The 23,816-nt window shown below is 27.0% G+C and overlaps 10 protein-coding genes across 11 annotated transcripts; 5 read left to right on the top strand and 5 right to left on the bottom strand.

Moving 5' to 3' along the window:
• The first annotated feature begins 408 nt into the window (after positions 1-408).
• On the top strand, positions 409-1,234 carry LOC129605305 (UDP-N-acetylglucosamine transferase subunit ALG14 homolog). Its single transcript, XM_055514979.1, has one exon. It carries the CDS (start codon positions 597-599, stop codon positions 1,134-1,136), a length of 540 nt encoding a protein of 179 aa, XP_055370954.1. The 5' UTR covers positions 409-596; the 3' UTR covers positions 1,137-1,234.
• Positions 1,140-4,284, bottom strand: LOC129605303 (DNA-dependent metalloprotease SPRTN). 2 transcript variants are annotated; one of them, XM_055514977.1, is made up of 7 exons: positions 3,846-4,284; positions 3,425-3,787; positions 3,248-3,367; positions 2,874-3,189; positions 2,663-2,812; positions 1,968-2,604; positions 1,140-1,885 (listed from the first exon to the last, which is right to left on the bottom strand). In XM_055514977.1, exons 1-7 carry the CDS (start codon positions 3,906-3,908, stop codon positions 1,282-1,284), a joined length of 2,253 nt encoding a protein of 750 aa, XP_055370952.1. In that variant the 5' UTR covers positions 3,909-4,284; the 3' UTR covers positions 1,140-1,281. The 2 variants fall into 2 exon arrangements, with proteins under 2 accessions (XP_055370952.1, XP_055370953.1); XM_055514978.1 differs by having other exon boundaries at positions 3,425-3,734; positions 3,846-4,283.
• Positions 4,285-4,504: 220 nt separating this feature from the next.
• Positions 4,505-6,211, top strand: LOC129605265 (D-2-hydroxyglutarate dehydrogenase, mitochondrial). The gene has a single exon (XM_055514908.1). It carries the CDS (start codon positions 4,579-4,581, stop codon positions 6,097-6,099), a length of 1,521 nt encoding a protein of 506 aa, XP_055370883.1. The 5' UTR covers positions 4,505-4,578; the 3' UTR covers positions 6,100-6,211.
• A 193-nt stretch (positions 6,212-6,404) lies between these two features.
• Positions 6,405-8,422, top strand: LOC129605266 (putative inositol monophosphatase 3). Its single transcript, XM_055514909.1, has 3 exons — positions 6,405-7,369; positions 7,443-7,591; positions 7,949-8,422. Exons 1-3 carry the CDS (start codon positions 6,817-6,819, stop codon positions 8,324-8,326), a joined length of 1,080 nt encoding a protein of 359 aa, XP_055370884.1. The 5' UTR covers positions 6,405-6,816; the 3' UTR covers positions 8,327-8,422.
• Positions 8,423-9,715: 1,293 nt separating this feature from the next.
• LOC129605609 (insulin-like growth factor I-A) lies at positions 9,716-11,037 on the bottom strand. Its single transcript, XM_055515469.1, has 2 exons — positions 10,636-11,037; positions 9,716-9,928 (listed from the first exon to the last, which is right to left on the bottom strand). The coding sequence occupies exons 1-2, from the start codon at positions 10,970-10,972 to the stop codon at positions 9,804-9,806; spliced, it is 462 nt and encodes a 153-aa protein (XP_055371444.1). The 5' UTR covers positions 10,973-11,037; the 3' UTR covers positions 9,716-9,803.
• Positions 11,038-15,225: 4,188 nt separating this feature from the next.
• LOC129605457 (transcription initiation factor TFIID subunit 10-like) lies at positions 15,226-16,241 on the bottom strand. The gene is made up of 2 exons (XM_055515236.1): positions 15,973-16,241; positions 15,226-15,834 (listed from the first exon to the last, which is right to left on the bottom strand). The coding sequence occupies exons 1-2, from the start codon at positions 16,079-16,081 to the stop codon at positions 15,539-15,541; spliced, it is 405 nt and encodes a 134-aa protein (XP_055371211.1). The 5' UTR covers positions 16,082-16,241; the 3' UTR covers positions 15,226-15,538.
• Positions 16,242-16,600: 359 nt separating this feature from the next.
• LOC129605226 (26S proteasome regulatory subunit 10B) lies at positions 16,601-18,166 on the top strand. Its single transcript, XM_055514846.1, has 4 exons — positions 16,601-16,804; positions 16,900-17,019; positions 17,073-17,934; positions 17,988-18,166. Exons 1-4 carry the CDS (start codon positions 16,699-16,701, stop codon positions 18,088-18,090), a joined length of 1,191 nt encoding a protein of 396 aa, XP_055370821.1. The 5' UTR covers positions 16,601-16,698; the 3' UTR covers positions 18,091-18,166.
• Positions 18,088-19,469, bottom strand: LOC129605227 (tRNA (guanine-N(7)-)-methyltransferase non-catalytic subunit wuho). Its single transcript, XM_055514847.1, has 2 exons — positions 18,695-19,469; positions 18,088-18,635 (listed from the first exon to the last, which is right to left on the bottom strand). The coding sequence occupies exons 1-2, from the start codon at positions 19,395-19,397 to the stop codon at positions 18,163-18,165; spliced, it is 1,176 nt and encodes a 391-aa protein (XP_055370822.1). The 5' UTR covers positions 19,398-19,469; the 3' UTR covers positions 18,088-18,162.
• Positions 19,470-20,212: 743 nt separating this feature from the next.
• On the top strand, positions 20,213-22,497 carry LOC129605380 (U3 small nucleolar RNA-associated protein 6 homolog). Its single transcript, XM_055515101.1, has 6 exons — positions 20,213-20,426; positions 20,484-20,784; positions 20,848-21,462; positions 21,522-21,731; positions 21,785-22,180; positions 22,245-22,497. The coding sequence occupies exons 1-6, from the start codon at positions 20,335-20,337 to the stop codon at positions 22,467-22,469; spliced, it is 1,839 nt and encodes a 612-aa protein (XP_055371076.1). The 5' UTR covers positions 20,213-20,334; the 3' UTR covers positions 22,470-22,497.
• Positions 22,489-23,584, bottom strand: LOC129605381 (exosome complex component CSL4). The gene is made up of 4 exons (XM_055515102.1): positions 23,335-23,584; positions 23,129-23,280; positions 22,973-23,069; positions 22,489-22,750 (listed from the first exon to the last, which is right to left on the bottom strand). Exons 1-4 carry the CDS (start codon positions 23,485-23,487, stop codon positions 22,490-22,492), a joined length of 663 nt encoding a protein of 220 aa, XP_055371077.1. The 5' UTR covers positions 23,488-23,584; the 3' UTR covers position 22,489.
• Positions 23,585-23,816: the final 232 nt, after the last annotated feature.

Genomic DNA, 23,816 nt, shown 5'->3' with positions numbered 1-23,816 from the left:
TTCGCATCCAATTGTAATTCGCATCTGCTTCTATTTTCTACTTAACTTCAATAAGAAATAATTTTTTTTCTAAATTTACAGCAAAATGTAAAAAGCAGAAATTAATTTATTTTTTTTTATTAGAATAAAGAAATAAATTAAGGACTTTATAAAGTACTCATAAACTTTTTAACTGTATGTACCGAAATACAGAGAAATAATAACAAATTGTATTTGTTTACTTTTTTATTTCCTTTAGAAATAAATAACGAAATTTTCACACAACTACAGAACAGATGGAAATTGTTTTGTAGTTTTTACTTCAAAATGCTTTGTTTAAAGAACAAAGCATTTAAAATACTTAACTATGTAGGTAGGCGAAAATCTCACTAGGTGGATTGTAATAACAATTTTAAATAATGTAAGATTTAAAATTCGATATGAAAGTAACGTCAAAACTTATTGACAGCAATTCACGGGTTTGACATACTTAGTACATTTCAAAAATCAAAACAGAAAAGGTAAACATTAAATTTCCTATTATAAATTGTGTTAATTTGTTGCTGTTAATATTTCTACATTATTATTTCAAAGTTTTACTACAGTGAAATTAAAAAATGAGAAATAAACCTGCAAGAACTTTAATTGTTCTTGGTTCTGGTGGACATACTGCAGAAATGGTTGAAATAGTAAAAAATTTGGACAAAACAAAGTACACTCCAAGAGTTTACGTCGTTGCAAATACTGATAAAACTAGCAAAAATAAAATAAAAAATATAGAAGAAGCATTATCTGACAAATCTTTTGAGTTGTACGAGATACATCGAAGTAGAGAAGTTAAGCAAAATTATTTTTCATCAGTGTTTAGCACACTATTAGCAATTTTATCAGCATTTCCGTTAATTTATAAAATACAGCCTGATTTAGTTTTATGTAATGGTCCTGGGACTTGTGTTCCTATCTGTCTTGTAGCATTTTTATTTCGAAAAATGCACATAATTCCAAAATCTTGCAAAATTGTATTTTTAGAAAGTTATTGTCGCGTTAACACTATTTCATTAACTGGCAAAATATTACTACACATTGTAGATATGTTTGTTGTACAGTGGCCCCAACTGGAAAGTGGAAAAACTCAATATTTAGGAAAGCTTATGTGAACTATTTGATTAAACTTGTAATATATTTCTAAAGTTAATTTGTAATATACTTGAGGTACACAAATAAAAAACAAAACAAGTATGTATGTAAATAAAAATCAAAAATGAAATTTTTATGTAATTTATACGAATTTTTCAAACAAAATCAATCATCAAAAGAATCGGCAAGACATAAGTCTAAATGCTCATTCATAGTATGCGCTCTTACTTTCTTGTTACAAACAGGACAAATTTGAAACAAATTCCCTTCGCTTGTTTTTGGAATTGAATTTCTTTTCTTTGTGGGAGAAATTTGTATAACTGCACTAGGTGACAAATCCTGACCGCAACGTTTTAGGTGATTATCTATTTTATTGACATCGACTTCGTTGCCACAAACTGGACATTGATGTGTTGATGTGGTCAATCCCTTTCGCCGTCGTTGGCCTTCTGTCAAATTTTCATCATAGGAATCTGGATCGTCGGATATACTTGTATCAATGTGTGTTATTTTAATGTTGCTAATTTCTTGCTCGGAGTAACCCGCTTTGCGTAAAATTTCTTCTTGTGTAGCGGTAACCTTTTCTTTTTTCTTTACCGATGGGTGAATTATTCGAGATCCAGGAACTACTCTACCACCATAAGATTTTGGTTCTATTTTAATACTAATTCCTATACAACCATCCAAATGATTCTCAAAATGTTCTCTTGTTATCTTACTTTGACATATAGGACAAGTGACAATATCTTTGTTGGGGTCTGGCAAAGAGCTATGTAAAAAAGATATGTAGATAAATATTATGTTATGGGTTTTTTAATTTCTTAAAATACTTCTAAAAGCTAAGAACTTACCGTGATCCACATGGAACTAGTGAGTTTTCTATTTTAAAGTCTTTTAAGAGAACATCATCTCCAAAGAAATCATCAATTAAGGAGGTATCTGTTAAATCAACTACGTTTGTTAGTGAATCATCATAATCGTCGTCTATTAATTCAATATCATCATCCGATAAATCTGAATTATCCAAAATTTCTTTTTTAATTTGAATTTGCCGTTGTTCTTGGGTAAGGACAGTTTTCGACTCCGAAGCGGGTATACGCCTTTCTGATTCATGAATTTCATCAACTTCGTTTTCTTCATCATCACTTAGACTAATTATTTCTGGTTTTATACTTCTGATTAATATATCATCACTTAAGACTTCCCATTCTGCAGATGAACGTCTTTCTTCGATAGGTATTTCCGTAACTGGTTCACTATTTGATTCAATTTCTTTTTTTTCACATGGCTTAGTCATTTCCTTTTCCATTGGCGAAGAAAATTTTTGTGACCAAATTTGACGAATTTTATCACGATCGACAAAATCACTTGGGATTTTATTTGGTTCTTTTGAAATTGATGAACTATTTAAACAATATCCTTGGCTAGTACCAGCAAACTGATTACTAGGGGTTGATTTCTTTTTTACAACTTTAGAGGGCTCGTCACCTTTAAAATATTTATAGTTATAAAAATGTAAAATTAAATATATATTTCTGCAACTTACTAAGATCTTTTAACCCGATAACATTCTTTAAGCTACCTCCGGTTACTTTAGAAGAATTACTGTTTTTATCTTCAATATTTTTAGTTGAAGTAAAAGTTTTTGTTCTTGGATTTATAAGAAGGGTTCCACCACCATTCGCTTTTACAGGCCCTAAAATTAAAAGAATACAACAGCAGTGAATATTATTTCTTGATTTAAAAAAAAGACATACCTTTAAACGTAGTCTTAAAACCATTCGATAAATTTGTAGAAGAATTTACATTCCCAAAATAATTTCTGATATCTTTTCCTTTTACTTCATCTTTAAACTTTTTATTTCTTTTCACTGGGTCGGGACCCTTAATTTTTAAAAAACCACCACCACATGATTCCATATGAGCTTTCCACCAAAAATCATTAGGACCGGGAGCCCGATTGCTACTACGTTTCACATATCCAAAAAAAGGTTTCCGATGTTGGCATATTCCATTACATCGCCACCAGTGTACTTTATATAAATCAACTTCATCATGAAATGTATGATATACCTTAAATTTATGAAAACTAAGAAAAGGAAAAAACTTTGTTATTCAATAATTAATTTACTGTAATATTAGTTCCAGCCACTTTATTGATTCCATACATAATTTTTTTAAAGTTGGGACCATGTCCTCCATTACCTTCCCGTATTCCAAGAACAAAACAATAAGCGTGTATCATTTCATGCTGGCAAAAATGTAGTTAAATTAATAATAAAATGGAAATCAAATATTTTAAACTCACTAATAATGTTTCAATTAAATTTTTTCTCGGTCTAAGTTTTAAAAGAGGTTCACTTAATCTAATTGTTATGGCCATTCCCATAGAATTACGCCTTGAGTAACAAATTCCAGCACACGAATACATCTTTTTGCTCCATTCTAAAGTAACACATTTTAATCTCCCTTGAAAGAATTTGTTATCAAACGTTAAGAACATTGCATGAATATCTGGTGTTGGATCTAATGTTTCCCATTCCGGATGGACTAAGTTTTGTGTACTATTTAGATCAAATTCTTCAGATATTTTACGTTTTGGTGCTTGCTTTTTAGAGCTTATTTTAAAAGGAGGATCCTTATCAGATTCTATTTCAGTTGGTTGAATATTCTTGAATTTTGAATATTTAAAAAAAATGGAATATGTACTACATTAAGTATGTACTTACATTTAGTTCTTTGTCATATTCTTCTTGCAATTTCAATGCTAAAAAATAATCGGAGTCTTCCATTCTCAATTAATTCAATTTAAGAAATATTGAGTAATTTTTCATTTATTATTTTTATTATTTATAAAAATGCAATTTAAAAGCACAAAAACATGAAAATTAATAACAAAAATAAATTCAGATTTCTAGACTAACATTTTTTATTTTTTTTTGTAAACAATTGCGCGAAACAAATAAAAATTATTTCTGTGCTCTCGAAACAAAACCTCTTAAGTTGAAAAGTCAAGATTAAGACTTAAGATGTTTTTTTCATTTCACTGATGGTTTAATGAAAGGCAAATTCAAAATTTGTATTAAAACTCGATTTCGATTTCAAGACGAGCTAATTACTTTTTTCTTTTAATATAGTTAAATCATATTTACTGCAAGGATTTTCTTAAAACGTCGATTTTATTTATACGGTATTCTAGTATTTGCATCAGATCTTTGTTGCGAATAAAACGTACATATGTCAACCACAGGAGTAACAATCGTCGTCCACATATTAATCATTGCTACCAACAAAAAAAAACCGTACCAAATTCGGCGAAAATTTTTGACATTACTTTTGTTTACGAAATTTTACTTTTGAATTTTGATAATAAATAATAAAACAATAACAAAGCATTCAAGGTCATTTTACTTCAATTGGATTAATTTATTATTATGAGATAAAATTAGAAAATATCAAAATATGTTTTCCAGCATTCGTGTTAAATATTCACTAATTTTATCTAGTGCCAAATTAGTAAAAAGAAATTACAAAGGAAACCACAACGCTGTTGAACTGACCAAAGATCGATACAAAATCAAGAGAAATAATTATTCTGTGATTAATGATAAAGATATCAGCTTTTTCGAAAATCAAATAGGAAAGTCTTATGTTGTTACGAATTCAGATGATATTGAAGGCAACAACATTGATTTTTTAAGAAGTTGTCGGGGGAACAGTCAACTGTTATTAAAACCTAAAAATGAAATTGAAATATCGCAAATATTAAAATATTGTTATTCGCGAAATTTAGCGGTTTGCCCACAAGGAGGAAATACGGGATTGGTTGGGGGTTCAGTTCCAGTTTTTGATGAAATTATAATATCATTGCAAAGACTGAATGAAATTTATAGTGTTGATGAAATTACTGGTATAATTACATGTGGTTCAGGTTGTATTTTAGAAAATTTAGAGAATGAAGCTAAAAATCACGGACTTCGCTTTCCACTAGACTTGGGTGCCAAATCTACTTGCCAAATTGGTGGAAATGCTTCAACTAACGCTGGTGGTTTACGTGTCATACGTTATGGAAGCCTTCATGGATCTATTTTAGGAATCGAGACCGTTTTGGCTAGTGGAAATATTTTGGATCTAATGTCAAACTTTAAAAAAGATAATACCGGTTATCATTTAAAACATTTATTTATTGGGTGCGAAGGAACATTAGGAATTATCACAAAAGTAGCCGTATTATGTCCAGCAATATCTAGTTCAATAAATGTTGCCTTTATAGCTTTACCATCTTTTGAAGCTGTTTTAAAAACTTTTGTGAAGGCAAAAAAATATTTAGGAGAAATATTATCAGCATGTGAATTAATAGATGAAATATCTTTTAAAAGAAGTGTTGAAACATTTAATTTAAATCCTCCAATATCAGGATATCCATTTTATATGCTAATTGAAACTTCAGGTAGTAACAATAAACACGATGAAGAGAAATTCAATATATTTTTAAATAATGGTATGGAAAATGGTGAGATTTTAGATGGAACATTTACTGGAGAACCAGGAAAAATATCTGAAATTTGGAAAATTAGAGAATTGGTTCCCGTATCTTTGATTGAGGATGGATATTGTTTTAAATATGACATATCTTTGCCATTAAGGGATTTTTACAAAATTGTGTTGGTTATGAGAGAAAGAATGAAAAACTTTGATGTTGATGTATGTGGATACGGTCATATAGGGGACTCTAATCTTCATTTAAATGTTGCATGCAAAGGATTTTCACAAGATATTTATAGAAAAATTGAACCTTTTGTATTTGAGTATACTTCAAAACTAAAAGGAAGTGTAAGTGCTGAGCATGGAATAGGATTTTTGAAAACAAAATATTTACCGTTTTCTAAAAGTGATGAAGCAATCAACTTAATGAGGAATATAAAAACAATGTTAGATCCAAAAAATATTTTAAACCCATACAAGGTTCTGCCACAAGAATAATTTTCAGTTTATTTTTTATGAGTTTTTGATAAATTTTTAACTTTAGTTTTCTTCATGTGTAAATATGTATAGCTAAAATATCTTATAAAGTGCAATATATTAAATTTCTAAAATTTGCAAAAATATTTTTCATTCAGTCGAATGGTAATATGCTTATATGTTTATTTAGCAACCTTAAACTGTAGTTGCATTCTCTCTCTACCTATCTTCTCTAGTAGAGAAGGGAATCCTAATGTAAATAAAATCAAAGGTTATTCTTTATAGTTTTCTAAATTGTTTACAAAATTTATATCCTCATAAAAATTTCCAATAGCCTAATTCTAGTTTAATTTCAATTTAATAATACTTTCTAATTACGGTACTAGTTCGTTATCAGATGAATATCTGGAAAACAAAAATCTATTACATAAGAGAAAAATGTTCTAATACGAATTAAAAAAAAACGAATGTCAACAAATAAATGCCAAAATTTTCAAGTTTTTATTTACCTGCTGTTTTGTTTACATATCTTATTCTTGATATCGTCATCATATTTTTTTTATTTTTTTGCGAAGACCAGCTTACATTTAAGTACAAAAATGAGATGTGTTAAATACCTGTGTGTTAAGAAATAATAATAATTCTAAAGTTCAAAGAAGTTTAAATACAAAGTTCGGCGCTTACAAGTTAAAACGTCAAGATTAATCGTTTTAAGTAAATTTAGTAAAGTTTTATTGTATGAAAATTGCTGGACCATTTAATATTATTTTAAAAATGTTATTTCATAATGGAATTAGAATTAACCGAGCCGGGATTCTTTTGTTAACACTAATTGTTATCACTTTAATTTATCTATGTTTGCCATCAAACGAATCAAATGAGTCTTATGCGGGAGCTTTAAGATCTCCTAATGTGGTTAATTTGAAAAAATTATTAATGGGATCTATTAGTGCTGCACAACGTGGTGGATATGAAGTTTTGGCAGTTGCAGAAAGCCGTAATTTAAACCAAAAAAGTAAAGGTTTGACACAAGAAGGTGCTGATGATCCTGTCACTGATGCTGACGCTAGATCTCATTGCGTAATGAAAAATGGCCTTGTAAGATTATTTTCAAATATTGAAATAATATCTGAAGAAGATCATGGTCAAACGGATTGTGGTGATGATGTGGCAAATTTTGATGTTGATTTATCCGTTTTATCACCCAATGCTTTAGTACCGGATGAAATAGTTTATACAAAAGATGTGACAGTATGGATCGATCCATTAGATGCCACACAAGAATATACAGGTGAATTTAGATATTGCAATGTGAATTTAAATATTCCAAAATAAAAATTTTTATGTTGAAATTTTTAATATAGAAAAGCTGTATGAATATGTTACTACGATGGTTTGTGTCGCTGTGAAAGGTGTCCCTACAATTGGTGTTATACATAGTCCATTTAGTGGTAAAACAACGTGGGCGTGGGTAAACAAAGCAGTATCAGATGATATTGAAGGTATAAAGAAGGTATGTTATGGAATTAGTTATTTGTTCAATTGTAATTAGATTTATACCACCAAATTTCTCGCTTGAGTACAATATTTACAATATTTTGATGTCTACGTGGATTCTGTTAAAATGACAATAGTAAAAAAAATGCTAATATTTAATTCTATTTTGATTTCTTCAAAAACAATTTATTTGATAACAATTGCGAACTTCCCAAACTCTTGCCGCAATTGTTGAATTTTGTATTCAAAAAACACACATTAGAACCTGGTCCATATTCAAAAAAAAATATGTGATTTAAAACCATTTTTCTTAAAGTTAATTTAATGAATGTAATTACATTAATTCAAAGTATATCTATTTAATTTCTTCTAGGGCGATAGCTTTATTGATAATCCAATTGTTACTGTATCGAGATCACATCCAGGTGATGTACAAGATCTGTCACATAATGTATTTGGAGAGAACTCAAAAATTTTAGTTGCAGCTGGTGCTGGTTATAAAGTTCTTCAAGTAATATTTAATAATGCTACTGCATATCTACATTCAACACGAATTAAAAAGTGGGATATATGTGCTGGAAATGCTATTTTAAATGCTTTAGGTGGTAAAATGACTACATTATATAACGAAGAACTCGATTATTCTGATAAAAATAGTGCTGTAAATGATAAAGGATTATTAGCTGCTTTAAGTAATCATCACATATATATTAAAAAACTTATGGATTACCAACAATCTCATCCAAATTAAATTGCTATAAAAATAAACTAAAAATATTACATAACAATACGAATGCTATCTTTAGAGACTGTTATATTAATTTAAATAAAACTTTAAAATATATATTATAATATTATAATTGATTGCTTATTATTAAAACTTATTGTTGTTTTGATTGTGAATTGAGTTTCTTTATGTTCGCACATATTTATATAAACTTTTTGAAAGCAATCAGAGAAATATCCTTTTCAATTGGCTGCATTTTTATAAAATAAAAGCTATAAACTTAATTACATATATTCTTTAAATATATTGGTGAAATTTAAAAATTGGATCACAATGAAAAATTATTAAATTTCGCCTTTATCATTTGTGCTTTATATCAATGACCTCGTGGCGTTTAACCTTTTTCTTTTTATCACTAATTTAATATGATCTTTAGATATATTTTAAGAATATCATTGTACTAAAGAATTTTTGAGCTTTATTGCAAGGTAAACCAAGACAGGTCAGTTAACTTTTATTCTATTAATATTTTAATTTGTTTTCATTTTAATTTTTTTATCAGGTTTCTGTTATTTGATATCACTAATATCAATTTTGTTATTTTTATAAGACCGATTTAGAGCCTTGAACTTTTTATGAATAGAGTTCAAAATTTTTTTAGTAATTGATGATAAAAATTTTATAGAATTAGAATGCAAACAAAATTTTTAATTTAATTTAAATCATAAAGCTTTCTAAAAAGAAAGTGCAAGACATTTTGATGTCTTGAATATCAGAATTAGAAATTTAACCTTAAAAGAAAGAAAAAGCAAGAAAGGAGAAAGAGAAATTGATTTCTGAATAACGTCGATAAATTATTGTTATTTCAATACAACTGTTTATTACTTAAATTAATTAATTTTGTAAATTTCAGGTGACGAATTTAATCCAGCAAAGAGTATGTGCATAGCATAACAGATATGAAAGTTCATTGATGGTTTAGTTCAGATTTTTTTTACCCTCACGAAAATTTTTCTGGAATATTACGGACAAATTAATAGTCCACTGTATTTCCAACCCTCTCGGAAATTTCCTGAAATAAAATATAGTATGATTATGAAAAAGTATGAATAATGTATATCAATTAACAGCTTATTTTAATATTTATTTTATTCCACATACATTTTCTGCCATACTTAATAATATTTTAATAAAAAAATACATTTATTCAGTTTATAATACCGATGTACTTTATATTGCTACAAATAGAATTAAAATACAAGAAATTCTTATCACACATTTTAAAAAAAAGATATATAAGATTATCACATATTTATATTATTATAAGAAAAAGTAAAAATATTAAAAATATTCATAACTTATTTTTTAAAATTTTAGAATTAAATTTAAAATTAAAACTTTTTATGTGCAGTACTTAAAACTAATTGATGTATATAGCTGATGAATTTTCATTAAATTTCTAAATATTTTATAAAATTAAAAATTATATTTTTAATTTAATTTAATAATCAACAATCACACGGTATTGTTTGGCATCACAGCAATATATTTGAATAAAATCATCATGACATGCTTTTCGGCAACATTCATCTACAACTCTTCTCTTAGCTCGATGATTAGGATGATCTGAGGTGTTAAATAAAATATTTTTATACATTATTTTAAATTAAATTATTTATTTTTAAAATGTTAATAAATATAAATATGTATGTAGGCTGATCATTTTAATCATAACACAGTACTGAAAACATAATAGGTTCCAGCACGTATGCAAATTCATAGCTGTGAACAACATTTAAATTTTCTTCAAATATTTAAGAAAAAATATTTAATACAATAGGGAATTTAACAAAATATAAACCTAACATCTGCTAACTTTACAGAACTACCGTTGAATACAAAATTACCTTAATTTTTGTAAGACCTTAATTATTTAGATTTGATCTTAAATTTTAGAATTTTTTAATATCTCTTGTAAATAGCAATTCATTATAATGAAAATAAAATTTATGGAAGCTATTGAAGAATTATTCAATTTTAGAGAGATTTCGTTTAATTTTCGTTTTTTTTTCACGTGAAATAAATTTAATAAAGCAGTTTTTAGCACACATGTAAAATATATTGATGTAATTCCCTGAATATTCGTACATGTTTCCCGAAATACAAAAAAAATAGCAAAACTGCCAGACTCTTAGCGAAATTCTAATTAAAATGGTCAACCTATTTACTTTATGTATCAATCTAATATTAAAAAAAAATATTATATTTTATATTAACAATCTAATTTTAAATTACAAATATTTATTTTAATATATGCATATGTATGTACTTACTTCTGGTAATGACGCGTGTTGGAAAACTGCAAATACCGCCATAACTTAAACAAATTGTATAAATTCTTTGTGATAAATTACGACCGCATGATTTTCTCATAACTGGAACTGGATTTGCATCCATTAAATTAATACAATTGACTAAAATTATTATTGCTAACATGAATGCTCTTATTTTATAATTTTGTAGCCTGTTCGCACGTTTGACAGCAATATTTGATCTAAAATTTTTATTTTCTTTTTTTACTAAAATTGGATTTTCTAATTTGTTTATAGTAATCGTGTTAATATGATCGCCTTTTTCAAGAACTACAATATTAAATTTCTTTGTACTCATTTTGTTCGCAATAAAAATCTCTTAAGTTTTTATGCAACTTAATAAAATCTTTTTTTTTTTATTTTTTATTTTTGTTTTTCCTGCGATATCTATAAAATAAAAATAATTTTTTTAAATTATTTAATTTTATAAGTTTTTATTATTATATTATTTAATTTTTTTTTATTTTATTAAAAATAATAATATATACTTAGTAGTTTATTATTAAACTTATATAATATTAAAATAGAAACGAAACGAAATTTAACGGTGCATACGTGTGAATAGTCACAGATTTAGTCTTTACTGTAATTGTTACAAGTTTCATGAAAATACTGGATGAATATGTGCAAATTTGAAAATTAAAGTTTGTTGAAATATTACTCAAAGGAGATCTACCAAAATGCAGATCTAACGTTAATTTTATTTATTCAGCAATACAATTATAAATTGCTGAGCAAGTCAAATTAACGTTAGTTCTGTATTATAGTAGACATCTTAATTAAATTAAAAATAATATTATTATAGTATCTACCTGCCTAGTAAAAATTGGTCGAAATTTAATATTTTGAATCTCTCTTTCTTTAAGTTTCTTTATTTGCGAAAAACAGATTTTGATAGTAATTAGAAAACAGATCATTTGTGAGATTTAAGAAAATATCCTTTACAGTATAAATGTATAACATATTTATTGAGTTAGAAATAAATTCATCAAAGAATGTTTTAAGTACATACATACAAGGAAAATTTGAACAAAAACTTATACAACTTATAATATGATTTTAAGACAACAGATTAATAGTTATGATAAGGTGCATTAACTGTAACTTGCAAATTTTTCATTAATAGTATGAATTTTATCTTATACAATTTAAGTGACGTCGTACGACATCATGCAAAGAGCGTCAGTCGAAAAGTAAAAGAGAAAGAAAGCAAAAGATCATTTTTCATATTTTATTTTGCTTAATCTGCAACTTATTTTTTACATATATGAGATCTGACACAGCTATACCCCAAAATGTTGAATCAAACCCTATTATATTTATAATATTTAAAATTTTCAGTTAAAAAGTGAAAAAACACAAATTTTTTATTAAATGACAAATGCGAGAAAACGGAGAGAACATATAAAGGAATTAAATTTTCGTGAACACTAACTAGTGGTAAGAACGTTTAAAAATAAGTCTGATATCTCCAAAAATTAATTATAAATTTTTTATTTTCTAAAATTAAGTTGATAAAACTACTAACTAGTTTTTTTATTATATTTTGAAAATAAAATTAAAATTAAAGAACTTACCAGCTTTTGAATAAAAAATAAAAATATTATCACAATAAAATTAAAAAACCGTTATTCCCGTAAATGCATAATAACTTTGAACTTTTTTTTTTACTTTTATTTATTCGTTAATTAATAATCAATAGTTAAATGTATTAATTAATAATATATAATTATTTTAATTTATTTTATTATTTTTATACATACACTTATAAAAATTAAAAATATCACTTCAATCAGCAGTCGACCTCGTCTACTTTTAATCAAAAAAATAATTTCAAAATATGATCCGTTATCTCAATTTCACTTTTAAAAAAATTTAATATTTAGGTCCGACTGACGGTCTTGAAAGAATATTTCTAAATAAATTAAACATTTAAATTATATATCGTTGCATTTTTAAAGAAGCTACCATATCATACAAAGTAGTTTTATATCAATTATTTTCATATACATACTTATATACCGAACATACATATAGGTATATATATGTAAATCATATTAATATGTTATAAATATGTTTATATACATACTGTATGTATTCATATATTATTATACCTTTGAATATTTTAACGATATCATGGGAATAGTATGTATAGTGTAGTGATTCGTGAATAAGAATATTCAATTCACATTACAGGGGGTACTAGAATTATTAAATTTTTTTCAAAGTAGTTAATTGACCTTTCTTATGATGTGATTTAAGAGAAATCAAAAAATTTTAAAACAACTTTTATTTCTTATGGATTTTTTTTTTTTTTTGAAGGATATGCAATCACAGAGAGGTAAAAAATGCAGTGTGTTAAATTGAAATACTTTGACTTTAAAATTGCAGTAATACAAAATTCAATTTATAATTTGTTATTTTTTAATTATGCAGCAATGCAGTATTACTACAATTCCGAAGTTACGAATATAATATAGGTACTTACGTTTTGGGGTATTATGTCGAACTTTATTATGTACTTCAAAAGATTTAAATAGTGAATGTTTGCGAAAAGAAATCATTTATGTATATTATTGAGATATAGTATACTAATTACAAGCAAGTTTTAAATACATATATACATACATAATTCAAATTGAAAATTGTTGTTTCGGTATGTCGTAAATAGAAGTTTCAATGGAATTACCGTTATACATACAATATTTCCTAAACTAATATAAGTTTTATATAGTTTTCTTAGGATTTCCTTGCACTTATACTTTTAAAATTGCATTAACCGATTTTTCAATTAAACACCCCAACCTTGGGTACATAAAAACCAAATTTTTTTTTTAAACTCATAAAACTGTGTGAGAAATAACAATAAAAAGCTAGAAGTTCATCATTCTTTTTTCTATACAAAATGATATGAACCTAATATTCATATATACATACATACATACATATTTTGTAATCATTTATATTCAATGGTTTAGTTTTACGAAATCAAAATAAATAAAAACAAGAAGAATAAAGAAATTCATTCGAAAAAAATGAAATTTTAATATAAATTTATAGAAAGATAAAAAGCAATAAAAACGTAGGTATATATATGTATATGTATGTACATATGATGGGAGACTGATCAAGATTCAAGATTATTGCTGGATGGATATCCAAGTTTTTTTTTTTTTTGTATTTTTTCTATAACTATCACAGTTTATAATTTAAAACCATATGGGGGAACTTCAAATATGTATTCAATTTTATGTTTAATAAATTGATTATTATGTATATTAGCATAATATGTCTGGTTAAAGTGATATTAATAGCAAAATAGAACATATTAAATACTTATTATTGCACAAATTATGTAAATGTCGCTTTTATTAAAAAAAAAAAATTACGATCCACAAAAAATTTTTCTCTACTACCGTAAACGGCAATTTACGATAGAAAATTTGGTTTGAAATACTATAGATTATTATTACAAATTTGATGAACTATATAATATGTAGGTGAATTTAAATATTTTTATACATATTTCGATGATGAGATTATATTTACATAGGTTATCGTAAATTCATTATAAATTCAAATTTCATAAATAGATTTGGTTTACTTGGAAATTTTAAATTAATAAAATTTTGACGCTTACCTCAACACTTCAAACCTCATCTTCAAGCTAAAAATAAAGAAAATTAGAACTAATATCCAAATTATACTTACTTAATTTATTACCATACAAATAAATTATTTAAATACCTACATAATTATAATTTAACAAATTTATTACTTTAAAACCAATATACATATGCGTATAAGAACTCAAGGGATACATTGTTATTACCTATAGTCTTTTTGAAACATCTAAATTGATTACAAAACTAGACAAAACTACTAACTTAAATTATAAATAGAATTTGTGTATAAAATAGAGTCCAAGTTTTTCTCTATAATAATATTATATTCATATTTAATAAAAAAGTACTTTAAATGGCTTTATAAATGTATAGGTATGTATAGGTAGCTGGCATTTGCTAATCAGTGTAAGCTAGATCACATGCTCGTAACACGTAGAGTAAAACTTATGTCTTTATGACGATCCCATATATTGAAACTCAAATAATTTATGCAAAATGAATGTATCTATAGTCTAATATATAGACGTATCTAATTCTACTTACATACACATATTGTATTAATTGGTAATATGTCTACTTATATTCATAATAAACATGATGCATAATATTAAAATTGATAAAAAGAGTGTAGGTGTAGGTACTTAAATGATAAGCGTGCTTCGAATCTGAACTTTTATTTTACTTTTATTTATATTTAAATATAAAAGCATAAATCATTTAATATTTTATTTAATGAAATGTATTTTATTTATTTATTGGACAAATCCAATTTATATCTATATTTATAGTGCTGTATAAAAATATATGTATGTAAAGTTACTACATATTTAAAATGTGAACAGTTGAATGTGTTGGTCAAAAATTATTTGAATCAAATTAAAATAAGACGAGTGTAAATCAAATATAAAAGTGTTTAAGAATATATAAAAAATAATGAAACATATGTAGTCCACGTAAGTAGTAAATAAATTTAACTTATTAAAAAATATAAATCCATTGTGATTAACTGAAGATTACATGAGATACCTGAGGTTGAACACGATTAGTGTTATATAAATTCTAAATCATTATACCTATCATTATTTTTGAGATACATACAACTTTATTGAATTTTTTTTCTTTTATAAATCTTTATAACTTATGTAATTATTTTGTCAACATACAGAATTGAACTAATTAGAAAAATTATATAGATTTTTTAAATTTTAAAACCAATATCTGCAGTAACTTATATTTCTTTAAACAAAATAATGTGGTTTTCGAACTGTTATACCATAATCATTCAACGCGGGTGTTAAATCTTCCATTGCTAAAGTATATTTTCGATCTTTACTTGGTTTCTGATTTTTATTTGCATTATGACCTGGAGTGTTCGATGCATTATTTGTCCGAGTCTTACAATGTTGTAAAGCATCATTTGCTACATCCGATATAAATTTTTGAGCAGCAATAGAAATTAAACGCACAATTCTTGGATCAGATGCTTCAAATCCAGCTGTATTTAAATAATGTGCAGTAACTGGATCAGGGATAGCTAAGAACATTTAAAAATAATAGAGCAATTAGGGGGTAAAAAATAATATTTAGGGTTTTAAAAGATAATAATAATATAGAGAATGTGAATAAACTGATATTAAAAATATTTATATTAGCTCTCGAAAAATTTATTTACTTGAAGAGTAATCCTCCAATTGCATCAAAAAATCACTTAAAACTTGTCCATGGGTTCGCTCTTCTGTTGATGCTGAGCGTTCACTTGGTCTATGTATGCCAAAATTCATTTCTAATTTCTTATAAAACACAGATACCTAACTTCTAAATATAATTTTAATAAGGAAAAAAAGCAAGAAAACCTCTTAGACTTCAAAGTAATAAAATATTTTGTATTTTATCGATATGTTAATACGTAAAGCTGTAGTCTATGTATTAAATTTTATTTAATCATTGCAATGACAAAAGGAATGTAATGAAATTGGATTGTCAAAGAATTCAGTGCTGCCATTGTTTGCTGCAAGTGATTAATTTTAGTTTACCACAAGCATGTTGCAAGACTTTAAAAGGTGGGTAAGTCAAAACCATTAAAAATTTTCTGGTAAATATCATATACACGTATCTATGTAATTTTATTTCCTCTTTCTTAAAACGCTAAATGTACTTCAGTTATAACAGAAAAGTTTAAAGTATATTCTTGTTATTTTATGCGTACATACTTCAAAACCTTAAATCTGGAACAGACTCTATTTTGACAATACATTACATTATTCATTTCATTTCCAAAATTCCATAATTGTCATAAAAGAAGCTGTCAAAAAAAGTGAATTGTAAATTTTTGAAGAAATTGAAAATTATAAAAGTGTTTTCGATTAATTTTCATATTTAGCTAAAAAAATAAATAAAAATGACGACTGGGAGTTCTCAAAATGACGGAGTCCGTGAGAAAGCACTATATGATTATCGCAAGAAACTATTAGAGCACAAAGAAGTAGAGTCCCGTTTAAAAGAAAGTAAGTCTGACACAAACAGCTTTAGTGTTAAAAAAAAATTTTTTAAAATAATTATAGTGAATCTTATAATGAATATCTTAATAAAATTTTTAAAGAACGTGAAGAAGTTAAAGAGCTGACAAAACAATATGATAAATCTGAAAATGATTTGAAAGCTTTACAAAGTGTTGGGCAAATTGTTGGAGAAGTTTTAAAACAATTAACAGAAGACAAATGTAAGGTTAATTCGGTTTTAAAAAATTATGTTGATGATGTATTTGTATTATAGTTATTGTAAAAGCAACAAATGGCCCTCGTTACGTTGTGGGTTGTCGCAGGCAACTAGATAAAACAAAATTAAAATCAGGCACTCGTGTAGCGTTGGACATGACTACACTGACCATAATGCGTTACTTGCCAAGAGAAGTTGATCCTCTCGTATATAACATGTCTCATGAAGATCCAGGAGAAGTAACATATTCGGCTATTGGTGGTTTGTCAGAACAAATCCGAGAACTTCGTGAAGTCATTGAACTTCCATTATTGAATCCAGAATTGTTTTTGAGAGTTGGTATTACTCCTCCGAAAGGCTGTTTATTATATGGACCACCTGGTACTGGAAAAACTTTGCTAGCAAGAGCAGTTGCTTCGCAATTAGATGCAAATTTCTTGAAGGTTGTTTCTAGTGCTATTGTTGACAAATATATAGGTGAAAGTGCACGTTTAATCCGTGAAATGTTCAACTATGCTCGTGATCATCAACCGTGCATAATTTTCATGGATGAAATCGATGCCATTGGTGGAAGAAGATTTTCAGAAGGTACATCTGCTGATAGGGAAATTCAACGTACTTTAATGGAATTATTAAATCAAATGGATGGCTTTGATACGTTGGGTCAAGTTAAAATGATAATGGCAACTAATCGTCCAGATACACTAGATCCTGCTTTGTTACGGCCAGGTAGATTAGACAGAAAAATTGAGATTCCACTGCCAAATGAACTGGCACGCTTGGAAATTTTAAAAATTCATGCTCAACCAATTACGAAACATGGTGAGATCGATTATGAAGCTATTGTTAAGCTATCTGATAATTTTAATGGAGCTGATTTAAGAAATGTATGCACAGAAGCTGGTCTCTTCGCCATAAGGTATAGCAATGAAATTTTTAAATTTTTTATATTTTAAATTATTATATTTTTAGAGCTGAACGTGAATATGTCATTCAAGAAGACTTTATGAAAGCAGTAAGAAAGGTTGCTGACAATAAGAAATTGGAAAGTAAATTAGATTACAAACCCGTGTAAAGTATATAAAAACAAATTTATTTTGTTTCTTTTATATTTATATATATACAACTTGAATAATTATTTTTAAATTCAATTGTAAGTTTTTTTATTTTTTTTACTTTCAAGCCTTTGTCGTTTCCTTTGTAGGTAATCCGAAACATTGTCAAATTTCTTTTTAAACCAACTTGATATATCTTCCGGTTCAGTTAAAGTCGAACTCTGAAATTCTGTTTCAATATTCATTTTTAAATTTTGAAATTTGTCTAAATCTGAACTCGAATCTGTGTTAAATAACATAATTCCAAGTTTATTATTTTGAAAAACACTTGCCAATAATGCACCCTCAATATAATTAATATTTGTAATTATTAATTCCTGTACAGAGATGCACTTGTTTTTTGTAATATTTATTGTTTCGTAATCTTTAATTTCTAAAGTGTATGTGAATAAACAATCATTTGGTTGAAAAATTAAAAAAGCTAGTTCATATAAATTACTGGTGACGGTTCTAACAACCATTTTAACACCAGGAGCCGGTAATTCTTCTTTAACGAGCTGCAACCCTACAATACAAAAAAAATCAATTTTTATTGTATGTTAAAAAATTATTATGATTGCAAACCTTCTCTCCATTTCCAAAGTCTGAAAGTTTTATCACCAGAAAAAGAAACTAATATATTAGGATGATTTTCTAATATTTCAATTGAACAAACATATTCTTTATGTCCTAAACAATAACTTTCTATTTCATATGAATTTGGATAATTTGTTACACGTATTTTTTCGTCACGGTCTGCGGTTAATATATATTTTCCATCGAATGAAAATTTAACATCATATATACTACTCAAATGACCAAGTATCCATTTTGGTGGGTTAATGTCACAAGTATATAAAAAACAGTCGCCGGACTTGTCACATAATAAAATTAATTTGGAATCTGGAGAAAATGTTAGAGCGCTAGATGCTCTGTTAGATTTCCTTACAGACAATATTTCCCATTTAAATTCATCAACTTTTGTAAACAGTATTAAAGTTTTTATTCCACTTGTTGATACGGCTAATGTTTTACCGTTTGGAGCTAATGCAACATTTTGTATTGCTATTTTTAAATTTTGGGAATTTTTTAATTTGTCTTGACTACCTTGTTCTTCTTCATCATATGCAATATCTGCTATTTTAAAATCCGATATTAATTCAGCAAGATTCGTAGGAAGCACAACAACATGTTTGATTTTCTGTGTCAGGTAATCTAAAATAACAAGTTTTTGATCTGCAGCCACTATTAACTCTTGTAATGTTTTATTAAAAATAAACTGAGCCATTTTTTTAATTAAACTAAGCAGCTAAATTAAAAACATTAATTTAAGAATAAGAACATGCTAACATGGTTATGTTTACAATATTATTGCTCTATGCCCATGTATGCCGTATTGATATCTTGACATTGCACAAATATCAAAGTGTTGATGTTAGTCGAATTAAATTAATAGACGTGTTCAAGGTACCACAAAATAATATGCGTTTTTTCCACAATTTATGAGGAAAAATGTTAAGAATTAAGTAAATTACTTCTAGTAGACCCATTTCAAATTTTTAATAATGTATTTTACTAAAATAATATATTGATAAAACCATATGAGTTCCCAAATTAAAATAGTTTTATATCTTTAAAATCTTTAAATAACAAAAATATCATATTTCTGTCGGCCGTGCGAAAAATGGATAGATAAAAATAAAGAAAAGTAGAACTAAATATAGAATCTATTGCCAGTCTATTAATTTAGCACTTCTGTGGTACTGAGGTTGTTTTGTGTCTTAATTTTCATTTTTGTCTTCACAGAAAAAAGTTGTTAGATTATGTCTGAAAATTACCTTTATTTACACAAACTTTAGAACAGAAAATCCCCTAAAAACAACGCTATTTAATTATTATTACTACTATTGTTTAACTCGCAAAAAAAAAGTTGCTAGCAATGGCTAAATTTTTTTTGACGAAATTGCCTAAAATCGCTTATACTTTGTGACTGAAGTTTTAAAAATTCCTCTAGATAAAGACGCATAAATGGCATCACTGCTTTTATAGTACATATGTCAAACTAACATGTGCTAATAAAATTTTGAAGTTTTTCGTTTTGATTGCGGTTGGCAATTAATAAATAAACTAGTATATTTTCGTAAAAGTCGAATTAAATTTTTTATTTATCGCGTAATTATATTGAATCTTAGTGCTTGAACTGCTATTTATAAAATTATTAAACGATGGCTGAGTTTGTTAGCTATTCTGGAGAAAAGTTGCTTCCTGAATATGAATATATTAGGCAAAAAAAACTTTGCTCTGACGAAGAAATAAGGTAAGTAATTATTTAATTATAATAGAAGTGGTAAACATGTATTTTTATGAATTAAAGGGAAATAATTAAGCAAAGGGAACGGATGCATTTTAAAACATCGAAACCTAGTCGAACCGTTAATGATTTTGTTGAGTACATAAAATTTGAAAGCAGCTTATTAAAAAGAATCAAAGCACGTGAAAGTCTTTCAGGTCCTTCCCGCTTGCAAAGCTCAATGGCCAATAATATAAAAAATATATACAAAATTGGTTTAAGTTATTATCCGGAAAAACTAAAATTTTGGCTTGAATATATTAAATTTCTAAAACTACAAGGATACCATTTCGAAGTACCCGGGACATATGAGAAAATGTTAAAAGTAAGTACACAGTATATGGGTGTCATTTCGATTATTATCATTTATTTGATTATAAAATTTTAGTTCCATGGTGACAAACCATATGTTTGGGTAGAAGCAGCAGTGTTTGAATATGATGAAGCACACGATATTGACAGGGTCAAATCAATATTTTTTCGAGGGTTACAAAGACATCCTGATGATATCGAAATGCACTTCGAGTTCTTTAAAATAATGTTATTTGAAACCAGTAAAATGAGTACAGAATTAACGTTGCAGAATAATACGCAATCAGAACAATCTATTGGACTAGAACGTGTTGAAATAATTTATAAAAATGCAAAGAAAAAAATTACAGATATTGAATATTACATTCAAGTTTTAGCTACAACGGAGTTATATCCTTTTACAAAAGGCTTACAAAAGATGATCATTTCCGACATGATGTCCCAATTTCCATTGTGTGAAAAAATTTGGCATATTTTTGCTCAGCGCGAATTAAAAGGGTTTAGTTTTAGTAATTTGGATAAACCAGATGAAGAGGCAAACATTGCCTCACAGTTAAGTTCAGAAGATCAAAAAGATAATGCGAGATCACTGATATCATTTGCAAGATCCTCTGCTCCAGGATTCGAGAAAAAAACTTTAAAACAAAGAATTAAATGTTGTGTGACAATGTATCGAAGTGCCGTAAGAGAGGTATGGTTGGAATTTATTAAAATATTGTACAATTTAGAATAAGATTTATTTTATTTCAGATCAAAACTGAAGCAATGTGGAACTATTATTTGAATGCAATGCTGGAGTTAAATCAAGATTTATCAACACAAAAAAATTATAAAAGAGAAAAGTTAGGATCAGCTTTAAAAGCGGCACATGAAGCTAATTTTATGTCGGAATATTTTTATGATTTATATATAGATTTATTAAAGGAAGACAAAGTTGGACCTTGGGATTATTTGATTGAGGTAACATAAATAATATTATTTTTCTAACAAAACCTAAACAAATGTGTTTATAGATAATGAATTCAGCTGTCGAAAGATATCCTCAAAGCATAAAACTGTGGGAACATTTAACCACATTCTATACTATCAAAGACGATGCCACAATGGTAGAAGAGTCATTTAGGAAAGCTAAAGATAAATTAGGATCTTCATCTGCAAAATTATACAAAATTTTACTCCAATACTATCAAACAAAACCAGATTGCTATGATAGATTGGATTCAATATACAATGAAGTCTGCAAAGAAACTGCTGAAGATTTTTTGAATTTTAGAGTTGATTATTTAGAGTACACTGCATTGGTAAAAGAAGATTTTGAATTAACAAGAAAATTGTATGACGAATTAACGCTATTGAGTCCGGCAGTTTTAACATTGCATGAAACAATGGCATACTTGGAATCTACACAGGTAAATAATGTCAAATAAACTCTCAAAAGTTTTATGAAAACTATAGTTTAATCAATTTTTATAGCTAAAACCGAATATTGCTCGCTGGAGAAAATGTTATGAAAATGCCACAAACCTGTTTGGAAAGTCTAGTATACAAATTTGGTTAAATTATTTAAGGTTTGAAAGGGATCATGGAAATCCAAAACAGTTAACAATACTATTTGAAAGAGCAAAACAATCGTTAGATGCAGAACTAGTTGTAAATTTTGTATCAGATTATCAACTATTTATAACAGGTCTAATATAAAATAAAATATATTTTGGTGTTTAATTTTCTTTATTCTTTTCATTTGATTTTGGGTCTGAATCTTTTTCACTTTCAGTTGTAAATGTCAAAGAACTTTCCGCCACAATTTTTGCCACTTTTCTTGGTTCTTTGATAAGTGTGTCAGGACATTGCATCTCGGTCCAACTAACTGGTACCATTGGAGGTGCATATGGGCCGGCTTCCTTAACGACTGCCACAACTACTCCTAATTCATTTTCTGCTGTAGATAATTGGTAATTTACTAATTCAGTTTGTGGTAACTAAAAGCATTAAAATATTTAACTGTTAAATGCATAAATAGCCAAATTTTATATTCAAAACTGATGTAGGTACATTACATACTTGTATGTATGATTGAGTACATATTCTTATTTATTTTCATTCTCATATTAATGAAAATATAAACAAAATAAATACTGAATATTGTAAAACATATTAGGATGTAGATAGTATAATTACAATTTTAATTCTTGAATACTTACAACTCTTGCTAATATAATGTCTCCAGGGCGATAACATTTATATAATTCTATTTTGTCTTTTTCTCTAGCTCTAACATCTTCTCGCCTAATAATACCCCTAGATTAAATGATACATCCAAAATTTATAAATAAAATTGGCATAATTGATTAGTTTACTTATAAAATTTTTCCAAAATGTAATCTCCTACACATGTTATTTCACACTTTGCATATCTTTGATTCACTTGCATTACGCGAGCTGTTACAATGTCCCCAGGCACAGGAACAATTGTTTTGCCTTTGTGACCCTTCACTTCGATATACTTTATCTAAAAATTATTTAATTTATAAAAATTCTTTTTATAATTAAGTTACAAAAATACCTTCCCATCCTCTCTCACATGAACTGTTCCTAATAGTGTGGAATATATAGAACCATTTCTTTCATATGCCCCTTGTCCAGCAATGGTATTCTCATCGACTGTCCCAAGTCTTTGACCGGGCACGCAGTTAATAATTTCATTATCAGGAAGCATATTATAAAGAATTTTATTAAATTTATATATTTAAAGTTTGCATCATCAAACAAATGCCGATTGTTGCATTATTTATATGAAAAATAAACTGATGAAAGTAAACGTCAATGTCAAAACTTCCCTTTTTGAAGTTTCTCTTTTTTCTGTGGTTTACAAATTGTAGCTGAAATGCTGAATTCATTTTAACTGTCGGTGTCAACTCAGAATATGGAGAAAAACAAAAGAGTATCAGTATTTGGATAGAAATTTCCTTAAAATTTCGATAAATTTCCTTAAATATTTTATGCCATGGCACTACAATCGATAAGAAGAAAATATATATGTAGTTA

This window comes from Condylostylus longicornis, unplaced genomic scaffold (genome assembly GCF_029603195.1).
Source record: "Condylostylus longicornis isolate FDR11 unplaced genomic scaffold, ASM2960319v2 ptg000013l, whole genome shotgun sequence".
Lineage (NCBI taxonomy): Eukaryota > Metazoa > Arthropoda > Insecta > Diptera > Dolichopodidae > Condylostylus > Condylostylus longicornis.
The sequence above is the reverse complement of the archived record's forward strand: the minus strand, read 5'-3'. Positions and strand labels throughout refer to the sequence as shown.